We start from the raw sequence: 13,755 nt of genomic DNA, 5'->3' as shown, positions 1-13,755 counted from the left end.
CTCTTGTTGGGGAAGTAAGGAGACTTATGAGATCCCACTGATGTCCTCCAAGCAGGACATCTAGTGGAGGAGTTGGTAGGCCTCCCCCAGGGGCTGCTGGAGCATTCCTAGGGTGGCACCACCCAGGGCCTGGCAGCTGGCACACAACCTCAGGTGGGTCCTAGCACCACCTGGCAAATCCTCTCCTTGTCTTATTTATGCTACTCTTCCACTCTTCAAGGGGACTGTTCCCTATGTCTTCTCTCAATTCAGACGTCTACCACTCTTCCCTTTCCACTCTCAGCTGGTGACGTTGTTCGTACTTCATTGAGAAAATAGAAGCAATCAGAAGAGAACTTCCTTATCCTCCAGCCACTAAATCTACCCACTGACATATGTCTGAATCCGTATACTAGGACTTTTCTCCCAGGAAAATAGTTGAGCCTTTCTCATCCTGTTCTAAGTCCCTTTGTCTTGTGCACTGGATCTCATCTGTTGTCATCTACTCACTCAAGAGCCTTCTCCTGCAATGATCCTTCCCTCTCTCTTGCATCATCAAACTTTCCCTTTCTACTGCATCATTCCCATGAACATATAAGCATACCATAGTACCTTAAATCTCTCATCTCTCTGCTCTGCTTCATAACAAAAGTCCTTAAAAGAGTTGTCTTTACTCCTTCCAGTTTCTCACTTCCCATTCTCTTGAATCTACCTCAGCCAACTTTCATCCTCTTTACTTCACTGAAACTGCTCTTGCGAAGGGCAACAACGCCCCGTTGCCAAATCCAATGGCTAAACCTTAGCCCTCTTATCACTTGCCATGACATGAGTAGAAATTTTAATATTTTTTACACTTACGATTTTCACCACTGTGGTGGATAGACTCTAAGATGCTACCTCCCTTATTATTCATGGTGTTCATGCTCTTGTTTATCCTCTGCTCTTGAGTGTGGATGAGACCTGTGCTTGCTTCTAGCCAACAGATTGTGGCAAAGGTGATGGAATGTCACATTATGTCATATAGATTTTGTTTTACTAGCAGACTACAGAGACCTCCAAGTCTAGCTGGCTCTAAAGAAGTAAGTGACCATGTTGGGAAGCCCACATGGCTAAGAGCTGACAGCCACCAAGAAGGCGGGGCCCTCAGTCTTACAATGGCAAGGAAATTAATTGTGCCAAAAATCTGAGCAAGCTTGGAGGAATATTCTTTGCCAGTTGTGCCTCCAGGTGAGAAAGCAGCCCAGCCTACACCTGGCTGCAGCCTGTGAGCCCCTATAAGCAGACGACCCCCTGAACTCCTGACCCACAGAAACTGCACGAGAATAAATGTATGTCATTTTAAGCCATTAAGTATGTGGTAATTTATTACACAGCAATAGGAAACTAACACAACCACTCATTTTTAAATATGTTTTTTCCATAATGGCATCTTATACTGCATTTGAAAAAACTCAGACAAAATTTATTTGCATATTAAACAGGTACCATTCTGTACCTTCATATGGCAAATTGTGACCACAGAACCTTAGGGTCTAAGTGAGGGGTCAGAGGAGAACCCAGAGGTTCTCACACTTTTTACCCAGTGTGACCTTGAACAAATAAATACCTTTGTCTCTCTGAAGCTCAGTTTCTCATATATAAAATGAATGGGTTGCAGCAGACCATCTCAAAGAAATTCTAAAGTGTGATATATAATAACTTTGTGGCTGACTGAGGGCCCATCCAGTCATCTTTGGAGGGAGGAATGTGGCTGAAGTAGGGAAAGAAGAACTCATGGCGCTGAAAGATTTTGGAGATGAACTTCCTCCCCTATTAATTTCATTGACGAGAAGCCCGGATGTAAGGAACTGGCTAGCACGTGGCAGAGCTAGCCTCAGCACCTCCCTTTGGGCTCCACAACATGTGTCTTTTCAGTGGCAAAAGGAGGCACTTCTCTCTTGTAAGCTCTCCCAGGTCCTTTGTTACCATTGTGAGGTAGCCCTAAGGTCTGTCCACCCTACAGATGGGGTTTAGTGGGTTTGCTCCAGATCTCTTAGAGTGCCTGGGCCCAATCCTGGGAATATCCCTCATCCAAGGCTGCCTTTTCCTGCCTTACTTCAGGAGGACCTACCACTTGTCACTGTCTGGTGCCACGACTGACATCAAGGAAGCTGTTAGCTGAGTAAGAGGTTAGGGGAGGGTCTGTAGGTGAGGTGGAAGCTGTAAGCTGGTTTCAGGTAGACTGGAAGCTTCAGCTTTGGAAAACCTGAGCCGAGTAAGCTCTTAGAAGCTTCCCACAACACAGTTTCACTTTAAAAACTAATATTCACATCTTTAAAAAGATGCCCATAGTTAAACTAAAATTTTTAACCAAAGAATTTATAATAAAATGCCAGAGTCTCCTTATCTGACCCTCTCTCTTCCTCTTTCAGGGACTATCCCTTTTTTAAAAAATCAGTTTAATTTTAGTTCTTTAGTTCTCCATCTCTCTATACAATACACTTCAGTGGTATTTCTCAACATATTTCTCAACTTATCAACCTGATGTTAGATGAACATATACACCTGTTGACCTCTGCCACTTCTCTTGATAAAATGATCTTCTTGTTTCAGTTCCTTTTTACTTATCTTTGTACCTTTTAAAATTATATAAGCATCAAGATACACTTCTTTAAAAAAAGATACACTTCTTATAAATTATTAATAGTATTTGTGTTAGTTTCCTATTGCTGCTGTAGCAAATTACCACACATTTTGTGGATTAAAACAACACAAATTTGTTATCTTACAGTGCTAGAGGTCAGAAGTCCTAAAATCAAGAAGTTAGGAGGGCTGCTCCCGGGAGAATCTACTTCTTCGCTTTTCCAGCTTCTAAAGGCCTCCCGCATTCCCTTGACTTGTGGCTTCTTCCTCCATTCAAAGCCAGTAGAACAGCATCTTCTCTTTTCTGACCTTCCTGCCTCCCTCCTGTGAGAACCTTTGTGAATACATTAAGCCCACCTGGACAATCCAGGATAATCTCCTCTTGTCAAGATCCTCAATTTAATCACATCTGCAAAGTTCCTTCCGTCACCTAAGGTAACATATTCACAGGCTGTAGAGATTAAGATCTGGACATTTTTTGGGGGGCCATTATTCTGCCTACTCTGCCGTACATCCCAATTTACCTGGAACAGACCCACTAAATATATATGTGTGTGTGTGTGTGTGTGTGTATGTGTATATATGTAGATATATATATGTAGATAGGTATATAGATATACACCCAGACATATATATATGTCTGGTGTCCTGGTGTAAATTATCAATACAGCCCCTCTCATTTTCAAAAGTATCTCCAGTATGAACACTTTACTTATCCAGTGCTTCCGAATCTTTTTCATATAACACTTGTAGAAAGTGATAACACTTTATAGATCCTCAGGATAAAAGAACAAGCCTGCTCATGACTAGAGGTAATTGTCTCAGACACTCCAGTCACCTTAGGACCCACCTGCCTGTTCCACAGGGTAAAAGCACCAATATCTCAGCACTGCTATAAGCCGTTTATGGTACCCCATGGGCTACTGCACACCACTGACAAAGTCTTCTTTACACTAAAGCAATCTAATAAGTTTTAAAGCCTGTTCTTTTGATGCGCTCCTGTGTGGCAGCATTTGACTCCAAGTTGCTTACTGGGGTTTCCATACACGTGCACTGACGTTCCTGTAGTTGCAGTGCTGCCTGCAGGTTAATTCAGGTTGTCAGACTGAGGTACTCCTTTGGCATCTTTTCACATATGCCCTCCAGTTCTGTGTCCCTGCAGAATTCCTCATCCCTCATGCATTAACCCAGGTATCAGAGTGGTGCCACTGGATTCTCTGGATGGGCTTTTGAACAGCTTGCAAATTTTTTCTTTGGGCCTTTACAGTGCATAAGTCTCTTACTTTGTAATACATTCTTTTTTCTAAACATACTTTATTTACCAGAAAAGTACCAGTGGTAAAACATTTTATCATCATTATCTCCTTTCTTATCACCAAAAATCACAAGAGCTAAGCTCAGAGGCACATCATAGTGTGCTCATCTGGCACCAGCACTTTTCCTAGTATCTGAGGTGCTGTTTGTTCCCTTAGCGGGGTCCTTGCTTTAACAGCTACTTTTCATTTCAACTGTGTTGCTAATTTACTTTACAGGATGCACTCCCCTTAGTCATCAGGACGTCCTAGCATGATCGTGCTTAGCTTTCTTTATAGCAATTTACCTCTTCTAGTTTTCATTCCAAAATGAAGGATTTTTAAATTAATTTTTCAGAATTTGTGCCACTTAATGAATCCTAAATTATATTGCTATGGCTTATGGAATATTTTAAATTAAGTTAACAATGAATGCTTATACTATAGCTAATAAATTATTCAAACCACCCACAGAAGTTCCACGAGAACAATGGCATTTCTCTCTGGCTTCTGACAAAAGTGGGTGGGCGCTTCTGTGTTCCAGCCAAAGTGCAGCACAGTTTACAGTTCACTCTCTTGAGCATCAGTCAGCTTATTATGGGATACCTCATGAAATTTTAAATTCAAGTGGAATTCTAAATACTCTAAATTCTGCATAGGAAGTAGAACTTTATTTACATTTTAATATTACACCATCTTATATTCCTGTAATTCAGATATGTGTACAGAGACTGTGTTGTGTAGCCTGCTTTGCTTTGTTTTTTTCCTTAACCAAATGCAACCATTCTATGTAAGCTATTCTGTAACCTCTGTATGACGCAGGGGGCTAAGAGCTTGGAAGTCAGAGCAAAGAAACATAAGACATGTGCACTGCCCCTCCTCTCCAGACCTCCGTTTCTCTACTAAGGATGAGGGGCTGGACTGACTAACTCTAGGTGGGGCTCTCCAGTTCTGAAAATCCACAGTTAAAAGAGGTGCCCTGATAATCTACAGTTAAAGGAGGAGCCCTGGAAAAATCCCTCTCTCTCTTTATGTCTAAGGATGTGAAAAGAAGAAAAAGAAAATAAAGGGGAAGGACAAGAAACAACTAAAAGGAAAAACAGGAAGGAGCAGATCCGTGTTGATAAAAGAAGGGGAAAGGAAAGAAGAAAGAAGATGCCTAGACTCACAAAGGGTGAGTATGGATTTAATTTATAAAAAAAAAAATAGGTTTCAACTCACAATATTTTTTTTAAGAACACTGGCTCTGGAGTTAAAGAACGCTTGACTCCTGGCTTTATCGCTTACATTCACGCACCGTTTTCCTGTCTCCTTGCCTGGGTTTCATCTATTAAGTGGAATTAAAAATAATGACCTCATAGGATTTCTGGGGGGAGTAAATGAGTTTGCAAAGCATGCAGCACAGCACCTGGCACATGGCAAGCTCTCAGTGAACTGAGTTCTTTCTATCGTTGTCATCACTTTTCTTGGGGTTCCTCTGACACACCCAGGACAGGAGCTTTCCTTCCTTTAAGGTGCTTGTCAGCTTCCCTGCCCCTCCCCATCCTCATGAGGCCGAACAACTCCAATTCCTGAGTGAAGATCCCACAGAGGCAAAATAGGCACGTTCCCCCTTGCGAACCAGGTCTTTCCCTCCTCTGAGAGGTCCACAGTGAGAGTAATGAGAATCATCTCGTGTGGGGATACCGATCTACAGTGCACCAAATGCTCCGACACCCATCAGACCCTCTTCTGGCTGAGATGAGGCAGCAGAGGCTCAGGGAGGTCCAGCCCAAGAGGTCACGTCACATGCCTGGCACTATGGGAGGCTGGGAAGTTGTTATCTCACTAGCTTCGCCACAATACTCATAACCTGGGGAGGGGTCCGCTCAGTTTCTTCTGCTCCTGCATGTGCTCTGCACTTTGATGGCATTCTCCACTCTCCTGCCTCACTAGCTGCGGGTGCTGGTGACTGGTAGATGTAGTGAGATGGTTAAGTACCTGGTCACTGGAATTCTGGCTTTAACACTGATTAGCCAAGTTACCTTGGGTAAGTGTCTTTAACCTTACTAAAGCTTTCCTCATCCGGAAAATGGGGATAATGCCTCATGCCTAGAATGAGAAACTAAGATAGGGTTTCTTTCTTGAGCAAGTCATTTACTGAGGGAGTGTTCACAGGAGAAGGTGCGTGAGGGAAGCTAAAGTGAGGAAAAAGAGAAAGGCTAAGTGAGGATGCAGTCTCAGCTGGAGACCAGCTTCAGCCTGAATCCACGGAGAGCTCTGGAGCACAAGTTACATCATAGAGCCGGTCCCGCCTTGAGGTAAGAGGGCTGACCTTTTGTTCCCACCCCACTTAAGTAACTGACTGTGGTCTACACTCCCGCAAGTCCTCATCAGTCATAGGACACAAAGGAAATGGATTAGGGACCCAAGGGACCCTGAAAGAAGATACAGAGAGTGAAAGAAGAAACTGGGCAGGACTCCTATGACATTTACAATCAATACAAATATATCCCCTCCTTTTGTACAAAAAGCTATATCACTGTTCTCTTCACTTTTTTTCCACTAAGAGTACCTGTCTGGAATTTGCTTCAAGAGAATTTAGGGTGCAGGGGCATTGGGAACAGATAATCAGGGTGGTGGTGGTGCTGGGTTGGGATATAGATAAACGATGTTGGCCAATAATTCTCTGCAGAGTTGCTTTCACTCCCACCACATCAAATCTTCTCTTTTAAACACCATCAATGGTCACACTTTGCTAAATATAGCAGTCTGTGTTTAGTCCTCTTCTTACATGACCAAGCAGTAGAATTTGACATAGTCCCTCACCTCCTTGAAAAACTTTCTTCACTTGGCTTCCAAGATAACACCACTCCTGGTTTTTCCCAGCTCAGTGACCATGTCTTTGTGGTTCCTTTTGCTCATTCCTAGTCATCTTTCTGTCCTCCTCTAGACTTGATTTTAGGGTTTCCTTTCATCTTTATTTGTACTCACTTCCTTGGTGATCTCATCTACTCTCTTTGCTTATTAACTACCATCAACAGTGCTGACAAAGGCCACATTTTTATCTCTAGGCTGGACCCCTCCTCTCTCCACAACCATCCCGATGGCCACCTGACCTCTTCCCTTGGATGTCTAACAGGCACTTCACAAAGTCTCCCTTTGCTCCCCACTGAAACTGTTCCTGCCTTTGTCTTTCTGACTCTGTTAAAGGCAGCTGTATCTTCCCTGTTGCTAAGGCCAAAGTATCTGTCTCCTTTCTCTTATACTCCACTTCCAGTCCATCAATATTTCCAACCTACCATTAAAATATTTTCAGAAACTGACCACCTTCACTGCTTATCACACTTGTCAAGTCATCACAATCTGATCCTGGGTTACTTCAACTGCCTCCTAACTGGTCCCCCTGTTTCTGCCCTTGCTTGTATCAACCCAAGAGACAAAGTATCCTTTTAAGCCCAAGTCAGATCATGGCACTCCTCTGCTGAAACTCCTCCAATATCTTCCCGTATCACTCAGAATAAAAGCCTTAAGAAAGTGGCTCACAGAACACTGTATAATTTTCACCCACTTGTCACTGCTCTGACCTGACGTATTTCTCTTCCCTTAGCTCTTTCTGCTCCAGCCACATTGACGACCTTGTCTTTCTTCAAATAGGCAAGGCACACTCCCACCACATGGCACATGCTATTCCCTCTGCCTAGAATGCTCTCCCCAGAGAAGTTCACGAGGCATGTTTCTTCACCTACTTCAGGCCTTTATTTACCTATCACTTTCTCAGCGAGCGATTCCTTGATTATTTAAAAAGACTGCAACCCCTTCCCTCTGCCCCTAGACTGCCTCTTCCATATTTCTGATTTATTTTTCTCCATAGCAGATACACCTGCTACTTATTCTTAGTTATTTTTGTTGTCTGTCTCCTCCCACTAAAATATAAGCTTCACAAGAGCAATGATTCTTGTCTATTTTGTCATCTGTTGTATTCCTACAGCCTGGCACAAAGATACTCAGTAAATAATTATTAATGAAAAAATGAACACATTTCCTTATCTTTATCCTCTTACTCTTCTATTTGAGTCTTAATTTCTGTTATATTTTAGATTTCCAAATTTTAATTTAATTTAAAATTAATTCTAAAATATAAAATTTATATTTCAATTTTTTCTCAAGATATTCTTTTTTAAAGCACATTGTTTTTATTTCATGACTGCAATGCCCTGCCTCTCTGAGGATACTTAGGGCAGTGGTTCTCCAACATGAAGGGGCATCAGAATTACCTGGAGGGGCTGTTGAAACAGAGACTGCTGGGCCCCACTCCTGGAATTTCTGATGCAGTAAGTAAATGTGGAGTGGAACTCCAGAATGTGTCTTTCCAATAAGTTTCCAGGTTATGCTGATACTACTGGTCCAGGGACCACAATCTGTACTCTTATGTTTTGTGTAGTTTCTTCCAAGGTGCTTACATGTGTTTGTCCAATTGATTAACCTTTTAACTTTTACCTTAGAAGCTTTTCTCAGATGTCTGGTAATCTCCTTAAAAATTTTAAACTAAGATTTTAAACAGAATAAAGTTCACATATTTTAATTGGTTAGGTAATGGTTTTGACAAACATATAAGCCTATGAAGCCATCATCCCAATCAAGATACACCACCTCAAAAAGTTCTCTTGTGTTCCTTTGCTGTCAACCCCCATCCTACACGTCCCAAGCAATCATTGATTAGCCTTCTGTCACTAGATTAGTTTTTGCTCATTCTATAGATTTATGTAAACTGCATCACATAGCATGTAGTTTTTTGTGTCTGGCTTTTTTTTTTTTACTTAGCATAATGAGATTCATCCATGTTTTTGCATGTATCAGTAGCTCCTTCCTGCTATATATGCCACAATTTGTTTACCAATTCACCTATTGATAAATATTTGAGTTGTTACTAATTTAGCTTTATTAAGCTGTTTGCTGTGAACAGGTAAGTACAAGTCTTTGTGTGGATTAGAGCTAAGACTAGGGTCAGGCAAGCCAGGAAGCCTAGGTCACAAAATTTAAGAACACACTTGCTTTTGTATACATATAAATGCCAACCCAGTACTTGCACAACCCTAAGAGTGAGTCACTCCTTAAATTTTCCCAAGGCACCAGGCCCTCAGCCCACTACATATATGTTTCTATATTCTTGGGTAAATACTTAAGAGTGAAATTGCTCCACCATGGGATAGGTATGTGTTTAACTTTATTAAAAACTGCCAAAGTTTTCCAAAGTGGTTGCATCATTGCACGCTCCCACCAGCAATGGATGAGAATCCTGGTTGCCTCACATACTTACCAACACATGTATTTCCAGTCTCTTCTTTTCTGTTGCCACAGATGGACTGCTGCAAATTTGGCTCATCTGTGCAAATTTTTCTGTCATCCTCATCATCTCCCCTTTCCTTATCCAAACCAGATTTAGGAGAGTTTTTGTTGTTTGTCTTGGTATCTGTAGATTCTCTTTATCTTCTGGCTTTGCTGTAAATAGAATTTGCAGAGCTTTTTTCCTTTTTGCTTTTGTATAGTTTCTAAGAGCAAAAGAATCAAAATGCTTATTTACACATCCATTTTGTACTGGAAATCTTGACATTTCTGAGTAAACAGTGGAAGCAGAAGTGGAGATTTGCATATTGAGAAAGATTAAACATTACTGTGTGCTACTTTCTAATTAAGACTGCATAATGATAAGGTAGATAGAGTCCTAACAGTATCTTAAAACAGTGCAGCCTTTTTTTGATGGGTCTCTCTAATAAGGGTGTGGTGGTCAGGTAGAAGGAAAACCTTACTGAAAGTCAATGCATCCCAGGTACAGATGGGGAAGACAAATTCCCACTTGATCAGTAATTCCAACCAGGAGCTGTGATTCTCATAAGCTTTGGCTTTCCTGAGTGAAACATTGGCAGGAGCCATAGAATCAGTGAAATCTGAGTCCAGGAGGTGACCTAAAGGGGACATTTCTTGACTTGGGCTCAGTAGCATTCTAAGTATAGCTCCTGGCACTGAGTAGCCAATGAACTGAGCTGGGGGAAGTCGGGTGGTTCTTCCAGGATGGGATGAAGTCACTGTCTTCATATTCTAAACGGAGCATGAATCTACATCTTTTTCTCTTTCCCTGGTGAAATGAACCAACTGGAGTAGGTTTTTAAAAACATATATATAGGTTATAAACCAGATAGAGATTTTAAACATAATGTAATATATTACAAAAAGTAATAAATGTTTATGAACCAATTTAAACAGTATGAACAGTGAAGATTAAATTCTTAAGCAAAACAATAAACACTGGTATTTATGATTCTACATCTTAATACATCTGTACATGTCTATATATAAATACTTCTATAAATACATAGCATAGGGTTTAGAGGACAATACTCACATGCTGGTAACTAAATCTATGGGGAGGATAGTTAATTTGGGAGAAGGGTTAATTTTCATGGTTTATGTACTTACATATTGTCTAACATTTCTAATAAGAATATGTTAAGGTATCATATAATTTTTACTGAATATTTTAACCGCTTCACTGAGGTATAATTTACATATAATAACCTGCGCATATTTAAAGTGTGTAATTTGATAACATTCAACAAATACATTCCCCTGGGAAACCGTCACAATGAGTAAGATAATAAACATATTTGTCACCTTTAAAGTTTCCTTATGCCCCTTAATAAGTAACTCTCCTCTCCTGACCTCCCCATCCCAAACCACTGATGTTTCCTGTCAGTGTAGATTATTTTTAAATTTCTAGAATATTATATAAACAGAATATTTTTCTGTCTTCTTTCGCTCAACATAATTATTTTTATATTTATTCATGTATAGTTATTTTAGAATTTACCATTTAGCACCTGTATCAATAGTTCATCCTTTTTTTTTGAGTATTCACATAATTTTTAGAAGTAAAACTGCTAAAAGGAGGAACGAGTAGAGTATACACCACAAACATACTGAATTGTTGCCATTCATTTTAAAATGTTACCTAAATCTTTAAAATACATTGAAAAGATATATTGAGTTACCTCACAGTCCCATTTCCGGTTGTAACCACCAATATCTGAGTGAACGTCTAAAAATATGAGGTGATGATTTTTTAAAAAGATGTATTATTTCTCGATTATAAAAGCAACATATGGCCATAGAGACGTACTAAAGAAAATACGACAAGTGTAAAACTGAGCAGTGCCTCACAAGCCCACAACTCGGGGCACTCTGGGGATCTCGCGCTCTCCGACGCTCAGCTGGCTGCGCATGCTCCGAGAACGACTGCCGGCTCAGTCCCCGCTCTCAGGGGCACCGCCTTTCCCAGAGGGGAGGGGCAGCAGCGCGCGGGAGCACGTGACCCAGGGTTCGGCTTTGGGCGCCGGGGTCACGTGATGGGGTCCGGAAGCGGCTGCCGGAGCGGCAGAGGGTGGACATGAGGCGGGCTCCGCGCTGAGGCAGGGAAAGGTGGGCTGCTGCGCTGAAGTGGGAGCCAGAGCTCCAAAGCCGGAGCCAAAACCCGAGCGGTGAGTCCGCGCGCTGAGCTGCTGGGCTGACGGCGGGTCGTCGCCTTCTGCCGGACCCACGTCGCCTTCCTCCGGCTGCCGCGGATGCGCCAGCTCAGGCATAGACCCCTCTGGGCTGCGGGTCCGAGTCTCCTCAGCTCCTCAGCTCCTCAGCCGCTGCTGCGGTGCGGTATGGACACTCCTCCGGGGATGAGAACTGGAGAATCCCTTGTCCTTCGCGCTGTCTCGCTTAACCTCCCCGCCCTGTTTAACAGGTGTGGAGACTAGGTCCTGAGATGGGAAGGATCACCGAAACGACCAGCTGGGGCTTCTGCTGTGCTTAGGTCCTAAAGGGGTCGGTCCTGACGGGCCGGGCAGGTGTCCCGCTCGCTGCGAGAGCCCTGCTTGAGACTTGGCTGATAGAGGGTCCTTGGGTCATAGAATACCACAACTGCTCGGACTCTGGGATATTATCTTTTGCAACCCTCTTCTAGGAGTGATGGGGAAATAGAGGTCCAAGAAAGGATAGGGGTTGCCTGAGGTCATCCAGTGAGTTAGTCGCAGAGCTGCGACTAGAATTCTAGTCTCCCTGAGCTCCCGCTGCTGTTTGCTTTTCACCACACTGCCTCCAGCGGAAAACTTGACAGGTGAAAATGCATCCTTTTGCTTTCCTCTTCTCTTTCATTCCTCTTCCGTTTTTAGCTGTGCATTCCTGCATTCTCCATTCTCCGGCTCGGCTCGGCTCTGGGTGTGGTTCCCTGTTTCAGTGTTCAGGATTTTTCTGCAAACTCATCATTCTGTAGGTTTTGTTTCTAACCGTCCTGCAGTTCTGTGTAAGTCATACCAACCAAAATATGAAATAAGAACCGGAGTATGCTCCTAGAAGGGTAGGTGGCTCTTAGCTGAGGCTGTGGAGAGCTCTGGCATTAACTTGGAGAATGGCAAGACCTTTGCTCTATTTTTAATGTAGCTTGTCAGATTTGGCGAATGCTGGTAATATTTGGATGGATGTTTTGCAGTTATTTGAGGCTTGCTGAAAGAAGATAGCAGCGTGGTGTATTGGAAAGATCTGAAATTGGGGAATCAGGAGATTTTGTTCTAGGTCTGACACTTACTTTGCAATCTTGGGTGACTCCCATCCTTGCTTGAGTTTAGGTTTCCCAGTCTGTATAGTGATGGGTAAAATCCTAAGGACTCCTTTTGCGCTGACATTCTCTGCATCTCTGTTTGTTTTCTAATCAGAGAGGTTCCCACACCACGTGTGTATTAGTATCTGCTTGGCAGCAAGGCTTAATACAGTCGTCCAGGAAGCAGTTTCCCTCTTGTTTTTAGGTTGACATGAAATCCTCCTCTTTCTTCCTGTCTCTGTATTATGTCTAAGCTAAATGCTTACAGCTGAAAATGTTTTTGACTTTTATTATTTTAAATGTAATAAAGGCTGTCTTTGATTCCTGTTGAGAGCCTCATCTACAGTAATTAACTTAATTGTACATTTAGAGTGTATTTTCTTTGAAGATGTTCTTGAAGTAAAGAGGACTCAAAAGACTTGGTCATTCGCTCTGAGTCTGAGACTGGGGTGGAGGCCGTATGCAACAAAGGCTGCTCCAATGTTGATATTAAGTCTCTCTCCCTTTGTTTTCTGATTGTGCAATTTATAATCATCTACTCTTAAGTCCCTGTTTTCCCTTTAAAGCATCTATCTGTTCATTCAGCCTCATGCCTGTGGAAGCTTGAAGTGCTTAGAACTGTCTTTGTCTATTTTAAAGGCAATGTGAGGAGGTGGATTCATTATTTTTGTAATGTTCCAGAGACCACAGCTAGGACCAGTGAATGGAAGTGCCATTAGGGAAGTGGGTTTGGGTGAGCATAAGAACTTTAGAAGAATTTGCGCTCTCTCACATTGTAACACAGAGCATGATGGTCCCTGTCACTAGAGGTCATTGTCACTGGCAGTTATTTTGGGAATGTTGTAGATTAGATCGTTGTTTTGGGTAGAGGGTTGGACTAGATAAAAGTCTTCTTCTAACTCAGAAGTTCTATGAAACTCTAGGACTGAACTGCTTAGCATGTGGGATGTGAAATGGAGTAGGTGGAGCAGAGGACCGTTTTTGTGAATGCTTTATTTCCCTCCTTTTCTCAGGTAACAATTCTCGTGTTAAGTACTCCTGCTTTTTCTTTCTTATTGTCCCTCCTCCCTTCCTGAGTGAGTGTCTTAGTTCTTTAAGGTTTTAATACCTCTTCCAGGGTCAGATGCTAAAGAGTCATTGCTGTAATGATACGTTTCTTCTTTCCTCCTTGTCCTGAAGCGATATCCTAGAACTGGACTCAAAAAATGGACTTTGGTTTCTACTTTTGTTGGCTGGTCGTAA

At 42.2% G+C, this 13,755-nt stretch overlaps 1 protein-coding gene and 1 long non-coding RNA gene across 9 annotated transcripts in view; one reads left to right on the top strand and one right to left on the bottom strand.

Moving 5' to 3' along the window:
* The first annotated feature begins 2,041 nt into the window (after window positions 1-2,041).
* SLC36A1 (solute carrier family 36 member 1) overlaps window positions 2,042-13,755 on the top strand; it is a 52,701-nt gene continuing 40,987 nt past the window's right edge. Inside the window, exons 1-3 of one of the 8 annotated variants that reach the window (XM_072954273.1) lie at window positions 2,042-2,140; window positions 2,750-3,036; window positions 4,934-5,067. In XM_072954273.1, coding sequence (XP_072810374.1) covers window positions 5,049-5,067 — 19 coding nt within the window. In that variant the 5' untranslated portion in view covers window positions 2,042-2,140; window positions 2,750-3,036; window positions 4,934-5,048. The other 7 variants (XM_072954278.1, XM_015248448.3, XM_072954282.1 and 4 more) reach the window with 7 other exon arrangements.
* Window positions 9,083-11,133, bottom strand: LOC140689360 (uncharacterized). The gene is made up of 2 exons (XR_012064302.1): window positions 10,922-11,133; window positions 9,083-9,424 (listed from the first exon to the last, which is right to left on the bottom strand). It is a non-coding gene; the product is annotated as an uncharacterized lncRNA (long non-coding RNA).

This window comes from Vicugna pacos, chromosome 3, assembly GCF_048564905.1.
Source record: "Vicugna pacos chromosome 3, VicPac4, whole genome shotgun sequence".
NCBI classification, from domain to species: Eukaryota; Metazoa; Chordata; class Mammalia; order Artiodactyla; family Camelidae; genus Vicugna; species Vicugna pacos.
This window is presented reverse-complemented; position numbering and strand designations above follow the sequence as displayed.